At 38.5% G+C, this 8,781-nt stretch overlaps 2 protein-coding genes and 1 non-coding gene across 3 annotated transcripts; 2 read left to right on the forward strand and 1 right to left on the reverse strand.

Moving 5' to 3' along the window:
• Positions 1–597: 597 nt before the first annotated feature.
• LOC122040917 (putative invertase inhibitor) lies at positions 598–1,146 on the forward strand. The gene has a single exon (XM_042600410.1). It carries the CDS (start codon positions 598–600, stop codon positions 1,144–1,146), a length of 549 nt encoding a protein of 182 aa, XP_042456344.1.
• A 1,450-nt stretch (positions 1,147–2,596) lies between these two features.
• Positions 2,597–2,669, reverse strand: TRNAA-UGC. The gene has a single exon. It is a non-coding gene; the product is annotated as a tRNA-Ala (tRNA).
• Positions 2,670–2,744: 75 nt separating this feature from the next.
• Positions 2,745–7,450, forward strand: LOC121971481 (WEB family protein At5g16730, chloroplastic-like). The gene is made up of 3 exons (XM_042522779.1): positions 2,745–5,157; positions 5,257–5,449; positions 5,535–7,450. Exons 1-3 carry the CDS (start codon positions 5,138–5,140, stop codon positions 7,278–7,280), a joined length of 1,959 nt encoding a protein of 652 aa, XP_042378713.1. The 5' UTR covers positions 2,745–5,137; the 3' UTR covers positions 7,281–7,450.
• The last annotated feature ends 1,331 nt before the right edge of the window (positions 7,451–8,781 follow it).

Below are 8,781 nucleotides of genomic sequence, written 5' to 3' on the forward strand. Positions count from 1 at the left end.
TGCAACTGAGAGGATTTCATCTCCCATAGAATATATATCAAATGAACACCTTGTGTGTAACTGGGAAGAACCTCCAACATAGAACAATGATAAATAAAAATAAACCAAGGACAAAGACAATTCCTCATTAGTTTACTCGATGAAGAAATGAACATAAAGAAATCTTGCCAAGTTGATACTCACATTATTCAATTTTCTTATCACTCAAGAAATCAACACTTCTCAACATAATTTTAATTTTTGAGACATAAACATGCAATTTAGCTCTCCAGTAAGCATATACATACATTAAATATAAATAAATATTTTTATCAGATTATTGATATTATTTAATAAAATATTGTAATTTTTTAAAACTTAGATTATTTGATAAAATTCAGATTTGTAGATTTGCAATGGACTAGTAGTTTTATAATTAAACTTAAATTTAATTACTTTTTGTATTAGTAGTTTAATTAGGTGTTTACCCATAACCAAAGGCATGTCTACGTTAGTTTACCCACTTCCCTTCACTATATAAGCATGCGATTTGCACGATGAACACACAAAAGTTAGAAAATCACCTTTACCGTTCGGTTGCTTCAAGATTCGTGCACTATGATCCGGATGATAAGTCCGCAACCCTATTTCCGATCCCTCTTCCTGCTCCTCTGCCTACTCCGGCACGCCTCCTCGGACCTCGTCGGCGACGCTTGCGGCCAGATCGCAGATGGGGACCCAAATGTGGACTACGCCTTCTGCGTGGAGTCCCTGCGCCCGTCGGCCGGCGCGACGGCGCGGGACCTCCGCGGCCTCGCGGCGGCCGCGGCCAGGCTGGCGGCGGCCAACGCGACGCGCGCAGACGCAGCGGCGGCCGCAGCGATGCGGGGGCGGGCGGAGAAGATGGGCCGCTACGAGCGGTCGTGCCTCGAGAGCTGCCAGGAGCTCTTCGAGGGCGCGGCGGAGGACCTCGCGGAGGCGGCGGGGATGGTGGAGGGTGGGCGGTTTGAGGACGCCGGCGTGCGGCTGAGCGCAGCAGTGGACGCGCCGGTGACGTGCGAGGATGGGTTCCGAGAGGGCGGGATCGCGTCGCCGCTCACGGCGGAGGACGGCGATCTGTTCCGGCTAGCGGTCATCGCCCTCGCCATTAATGCTCGCCTAAAATAAGGAAAGATTAATTTATATATATATATATATATATATATATATATATATATATATATATATATATATATATAGTAAGTTTTGGTCAAAAAATCGACTTGGATATCTTTGGTAAAATCGGATGGCTATCTTGATGATTTCAAATTATTGAGGGGTAAATTGCAACAATATTCCACCTGTCAATGATATGGTACCCCTGAAGCGGTTGGTATCGTTAGACCGATAAATTATAGAGACATTGTATTGTGCAACGACTTTTTTTATGGAGAATCAATGAACCAATAATATTCTAGTGACGTTAGAAAAGTATAAATAAAGTATTAATGTGCAAAATTAAGCAATTTAAAATTAACTAATTTGAGAGTTCAATTATAATATTACCCCTAAATAATTTTTTTATTAATACTAGTCTTTTTTAATATTAAATTATTTTTTTACCATTTTTTTTAGTTTTCATGAAGTTTTTAATTATACTGTTACCTTTGATTGTATTATGTTTTTAGTGTTTTTTTTCTTTAATTTTCTATCTTTTCTTATTCTCTGATCGTGGGTATGTACATCAATTTGGCTTCATGGATTACTAGAATATCTCACTCTTTGTTCAATTTAATGTCCTAGAATTATTATGTCATGATAAAATATCTAAATTATCATCCAATTCCATTCTCAAGTAGAACGTATTTATAAGAATTTTTTCTTTAAATAAAATTTCTAGGTTTTTACTAGGCTCTTCTAACATTGCAGAAATAGTTAATAATATTAACTAAATTTATTATTTTTATTTATTTATTTATTTTCAAATTGACAACTCAAAAAGTTAGGAATTTAAATTTTATATAAAAATTTAAGTTTTAAAATTTTTATTTTAATTTTTTTTTTAAAAATTTATAAATCCGTCGTCCCAAACCAAATGATAAAGGGCGAGGAAAAAAATTTTACTTTTTTTTTTTTTTTTTAATGTTGAAGGACTAGAATTTTTTTTTTTTACTTGGGGGCTCTAAGGACGACCTTGAGTCGCTGCTGATTATTCTAGATGAAATCTAATTTATTTCCCTTTAAAGGATAGTGAAGGCCGCCCGAGTGAGGATTATCCTAACATACACCACATCAAATAAATGAATAAAATTTAACAATTTATATATATATATATATAATGATTTGATTTTGTAAAACTTTGACTTTGTTATTTTGTGAAATAAATTGGACCAATATAAAATTTGTGTTAACTTTACCACCCGATTCATTTGTCATCCGAGACTTTTCAAAAGCATATCATGAAATTATTAGGAATAATTGTGGCAATACCAAATTAGTTACCAAGTAATATATATGCTGCCGAAGAAGCAGAATGCATTTTAATAAAATAAAAGGAGTACGTTGTTATATTTGCACACTGGGTAAAGTTGCTTCTGTCGTGAAATGAAAATGATACATGGTAAATGGGAAAAAAATTTGGAGATGCGGGGTATCGAACCCCGTACCTCTCGCATGCAAAGCGAGCGCTCTACCATGTGAGCTACATCCCCTTTGGATTATTAGGTTAGATTTTAAGTTAAAATAACAATGATTATTAAAACGAAACTCCTCCTTCGAATCGGAAACCCCATTCGACCAACAGCGACAGCGGCATCTCCACCACTGAGCTCTTCTGGTCTCTCCTCGACAAGGCCGACCGCAGAAATTCTCTAGGGTTCGCCATCTTCCCAACTTCGGCCGCAATCGGATCCCCCAAATCCCCTCCCTCGCCCCTTTTTCTTCCCCTCCTTCGTAATCCCTCTCGATTCCGTGCAGCAACGATGCCGACATCCACAAGGCCTTCAAGATCTACCCCCAGCTGTGGAAGCTTCAGCAGGAGCATCGGAAGAAGCTGGTGGATGCCGGGCTGCGACGGTGGTAGGTGGGCGAGATCGCCGCCCGGATTGCTCAGTTGTACTAGAGCCAATACCAGAAGACCAGCGGATTGCTCAGGTTTCTCTTCCGATTCTTGATCGCTTGCCTTGTGCTCAGCCGGCGGGAGATGGTCACCAAGTTGGTCGGTTCGCTCACGGGAATGGTGGGAACGTATTTTTCAACGTCCTAGAGAAAGGGGAGATTTTTCTTCACCCACGGCGGCGGATCCCTGGTCTCCGGCGCCTCCCACCAATGCTCTGGCCGTCGTTGGCGCCGAAGATCTCTTTTCACATGGGCATAAACTTACCACTAGCTACCTCGCCGGAACCCTAATCCTCATTTACATGACCCGAGATCTCAATTTCATAGACCAAACACATCTCTTTCTAGGCGGCGAAGAACTCGGCGGCGGCACCACCGCCAAAATTCGAGTGGATTTACGAGCTCTTTGGCGGAGATTCCGACCGGTCGGGTCTCGAGGCATCGGCAGGCGAGGTTCGCGCGACCAACCCTTTTCAGAAAAATAAAAAGAATAAATAAATATTTTAGTTTCCTTTTTGTATATATATATTTTTTCAATTATAAACTATCAAACTGTAAGTGGTATTTTAAAAAAAACGCAAACTTTAATGGGTTTTATAAAATGAAATTACCCCCAAAAATAGTTTATTATAATTGATTTAATTCCACCTTTCTCTCACTCAAAAGCATGTTTTACTCAACTAAAAAATTGTTTACTATAGTGATAATAAACTAGATCCGAAGGAAGCTTTCGGCGAAAGATCGATAGTTCAAATTTGTATAATAATATCAATAAAAAGAGTTTTAACTATAAATGAGAATTATTTTATATCTAATGTGGTGTACAAGATGCCTTACCTAATTGCAATTGTCTAAAAGCAAGCAATTTATTTATTTGATGAACAAAATAATTAATTATGTAAAGAAAAAAAATTCAATTTCTCCCTAGACTTTTTTTTTTCTATTGGCTTATCTATTTGTCATCTTAGTATTTTTTAGCCAAAGATGATTAAGTTTACAGGCGCTTCTCATAATTTATTTTCAACTTATGTAAACAAAAGATAAATCATGAGGTTTGCTTATGGCCGACCACTAAATAATAGAGAATGAGAGAATTTTTTTTTTCTAAGAACATGTATACATCTGTTAGAAATTGACTTCTTACCACACTGTCATTATCTAACTAATTGGACGCCCCTATGGAGACTATCATCTTAGTATTATTTTGTATGATGTTCATCTTCGAGATGAAAATTAGGATTAAGGGTATTTTATTTTATTTTTCTACAAACTAAGGGGCAAAACATAATATTTTAAACCATGGGAGCTCAACTAAAAAAATAGGCCAAGTATCTTCACCATGTGTGGAATTAGCAAGCTTTAAAGGACCACAAAGATTTAATTGTATGGGGAGTTCAATTATTTGTGCGCGCTTTGCATCACTTTTTATAATTTTCTTGTACTTTTTTTCTTCGAGTAATCAAACCCTAGGAAATGGTTGAACTTGACATTGATGATGCTCACTGAATATGAAGTGGCACCAGCACTGAATTGCTCACTGAAACCCAAGGAAATGGTTGAACTGGGCATTGATGAACCCTAGGAAATGGTTGAACTTGACATTGATTATGCTCACTGAAACAATGCTTTCCATCATATTTTTCTTGATCAAAAAGAGCTTTTTGTGACAGAATAAACAAAAAAGAAACATGCGTGCTATTTTAGGTCATTAGGTGTCCTGTCACAGGCCGAGTGATGTTACTCATGCAACCACCGGCTACCTCACCAATGATTATAACAACTGGAGAGAATCCTGTGACCTCTTGACAATGATAAAGATGAAATGAAGAACATAAAGAATCTTTTATGTTGTCTTTATAACTGGTTTGGGTCAACCTTTCAAAGATTGAGACTTGGGAACCTCTAAATCTGTCCCTTGTGTTCTTGCTGCGTGCAAGTTAAACATGTTTCATGAGAATTTAGGTGCCAATGAGGCCCATCAAGTGAGTTAGCAGCAATCGGTAACAGCTCGGTTCTTCGAAGTGCTGAATCCTTCAGTTCACAGCTCTCTCTTGGATCAAAGATGATGCCCTCCAGAGCCAAGTAAGTGTTCTTTTATCGGCATTTCATAGAGTTCCATAGAAATTATTCATAATTTGGATAGAGATCTGTTAAAGGATCTGAAATTGGTATTTGGAACAGATCTGGTTGGTCGACGAACTCGAATATGAACTCTCAGGGAGTGCTCAAGGGAAGCAGATTCAACAGGAATGGATCCGCGCCGGAGAGGCACTCTCTTCCCCCTTCGAAGCCGCGTGTTTCAGTCGATCGGCAGACGAAATCAGTCGAGTCGAAAGCCTCTAGCAAGAACAGCACTAATCCTAATTTAAGCATGGTTTGGTTCCGAGCAATTGTTTGATTCAGTTTCGCGCCAACTCTCTTTCTTGTTGTTGGTTTGGTCTCAGAAATCAGAATTGCAGGAGAAGCTGGAAGCAGTAGAGAGGGAGCTCAAGCAAACAAGGGGGGAATTGAGTGAAACCAAGAGGTTGGCAGACGAGATGAATGAAGAATTGGAGAAAGCCACAGTTGCTCGAGCGAGAGCAGAAGAGATCTTGGACACTGAAAAATTCAGGATGGTCGAATTGGAAGAGGAATTGCACGAGGAACTCGAGAATCTTCAAAGTCGGCACGAGCAAGATGTGTCTTCCCTGAATTCCTTGGCATCTGAGCTCCAGCTGACCAAGGGAGAGCTCAGAGATGCGAGACGTGAAAAGGAGCTGGCGTGCCATGAAGCAGAAGGCGCGAAGAGAGCTGCGAAGCTATACGAAGAGAAGGCGATGCTCATGTCGAAGGAACTCGGCGACTTAAAGGCCCTGCACGAGTCAGAATTGGCTAGTGTGGGCAAAGAGGCAGAGGAGAAGGTCGGAAAGTCGGAAGCTGAGACAGTCATGCTGAAACTCGAACTGGAAAGAGAGAGAATAGCCGAGGAGAAGTTGGTTCACATGGAATTGTTGATCGAAAAGCTTCAGATCGAGGCGACCGATGCCCGAAACGAGCAATCGGATGTTTGTGCATTGGTCGATGAGTGGAGGAACAAGGCAGGGAGGCTGAAGGCAGATCTTGAAGAAGCTTATCAGTCTGAGAAATCTGCATCGGATTCTCTCGCAGACATGATGGTGAAGCTGGAAGAGACTAAATCTCTCTTCGAAGATGCGAAAAGGGAGATATCGATTCTTGATGCGAGGATAGACTCTATGGAGATCGAAGCAGGGAGGCAGAGGATTGATCTTGAAGAATCAAATAGGCAGCTTGATTTGGCACAGCAAGATGCATTGAACATTGGGAAGACAGTCGAGTTACTGAAATTGGAGCTCAAGAGATTGGAGGAGGAAAAGTCGGTGGCTGTTACCGGCGAAAAGGTTGCTGCTTTGAGAATTGAGAGTCTTTCAGATGAGCTCAATATTAGCAAAGATGAAGGGGAGAAGACTAGGAAGGCAATGGAATGTTTAGCTTTGAAAGTTCAGTCTATGTCGATAGAAGACGGGGAGAAAGACGAAAGGCTTGCGCGAATGCAATCGGAAATCGAAGAATCTCACAAGGAGATAGACCATTTAAGTAGAGTTCTAAGAAACACTGAAGAAAGGTATGAGGTGATGCTCGACGAGGCACGGTATGAGCTTGTTTGCCTCCAGAACAGATGCAAAGGTGAGGCAAAAGAACTGAGGAGCAGTGAATGGGATGCGAAAGAGAAGAACTTTGTTGACACTATCAGAGAATTGGAAGGACTAGTTGAGTTGCATGAGATAGCTAAGCATGAAAAGAATGAGTTACAACAAATAGAATCACGCGCGAATTCTAGTCCCGACGAAGAAGAACAATCCAAGAACGAGGATTTGCTTCCAAATGAAACACTACTAGAGGAGGAGAATGGATTGGAGAGCGGAGAGCAATGTAGCAAAGAACTCGAAACACTGGAGAACACCGAAAAGGATTGTGAAGTATCAAACACTAAAATGGAATGGGCCAAGGAAAATGGAAGCTCGGAGATACCTTTCAAAGAGCAGGAGGATCACTTCCAAGAAGATCCAATCGAAGACTCGGAATCAAAGATGAACTGCGAGAGCGGTAATCGGATGAACGGAACTGAGCAACAGAAGCTCCAAAGGAGGAGGAAGAAGAAGGCATTGCTCTACAATTTTGGGAATCTACTGAAGGGAAATCATTAGTTGGATCTCCAATCCATTTATTTATCTTATACGATATGATTAGTTTGAGATTCTTTATCGATATGTTTGGAAATGTCAATTCCTTTTACAGCTACACATTCTGCAAATTGTATGAACGGATTCTTGTTACTTTGGATGATCATTTCATGGTGCAACTATTTCGATCATAATAGTTTTTCTTTTCTTTTCTTCCCTCTAATTTTTACAAAAGCAAATATATTTGTGGTGCAATGGTAAAATATCAAAGTTCGAATCTCAAATGAGACTAATATCAAAGTTCGGATTTTGACTATCCATAAGATATATTTTGAATTTATTTGATAGACGAATTAGATATATAACCGTCTATCTTAAAGATTAGTCCGGCAAAATTTGAATACTTAAATTATCAATAAAAAAAATAAGAACTAAGTTTGCCATCAACTGGATTATTAATAAAATATGTTAGATTGGTTTGCCATCAACTTAATTAGATTATCAAAAATATGGTAGATTAGTTTTTAGTAAAATATTTAGGAAAACAAATAAAGGAACAGATAGGGATGACAATTTTCCCCGTGAATTTGGGGTTCCGCGGGAAAAATCCGAAATACGGATGGGGATCTCTAATTTTTCGGGGATGGGGCGGGTATGAGAATATTATCCCCATCCCCGAACCCGCCCCGAATATTATTATTATATTATTAATATTAATAAATAATAATAAGATTTTTTTAAGTATTAATAATAATATTATTAATAATATTGATATTAATATTATCATTAATAATAATGATAAAATAATAATAATAATAATAATTAAATATGTGGATGAGACAGGGACGAGGATTTGATCCCCGTGGGTTTAGGTTCGGAGAATCCTCAAACCCAAAAAAATGAAAACAGGGTAGAGATAAGGATGACAAGTCTGTCCCCGCCCCACCTCATTATCATCCCTAGGAACATAGGTCAAATTTCAATAGGAATGCATAAGCTCGGCTCCGAATTCACCTGTTAGTTAAATCAAAGGGAGTATCGTTTACTTTCAGAATTAATTAGATGAAATTTGAACATATAAATTATCAATAAAATAAAATAAAATATATTTTTTTTATTTAAAAAATCACCGATATTCAAACGGATAAAATATGCATCACATGCAATACACATGACTATTATTATAATGGCGAGGGTAGGAGGGGGAGGGACTATTTCGACCATATAAATAAATTTTTGAAAAATAAAATAATATTTTTAAAAGTATTGATGAAAATGACATGACATGACAAACAATTATTAAACTTAAATAAAGCATTTAACGCTTAATTAATGGATGAAGAGAAAAAAAAAACAAGTATTGGATTAATAATACACTAGGCCCAATATAGATCAAACAAATGGTTATCCATAAAAGTGCTTAAAATCTCCATCAACAAACTAATTAATCTATTAAAAAATTTATATATATAAAACATGGGCAATTTAGGGGTGCCCCACATGGCCTCACTTTCACATTGAGCGC

Source organism: Zingiber officinale, chromosome 1B (assembly GCF_018446385.1).
Source record: "Zingiber officinale cultivar Zhangliang chromosome 1B, Zo_v1.1, whole genome shotgun sequence".
Lineage (NCBI taxonomy): Eukaryota > Viridiplantae > Streptophyta > Magnoliopsida > Zingiberales > Zingiberaceae > Zingiber > Zingiber officinale.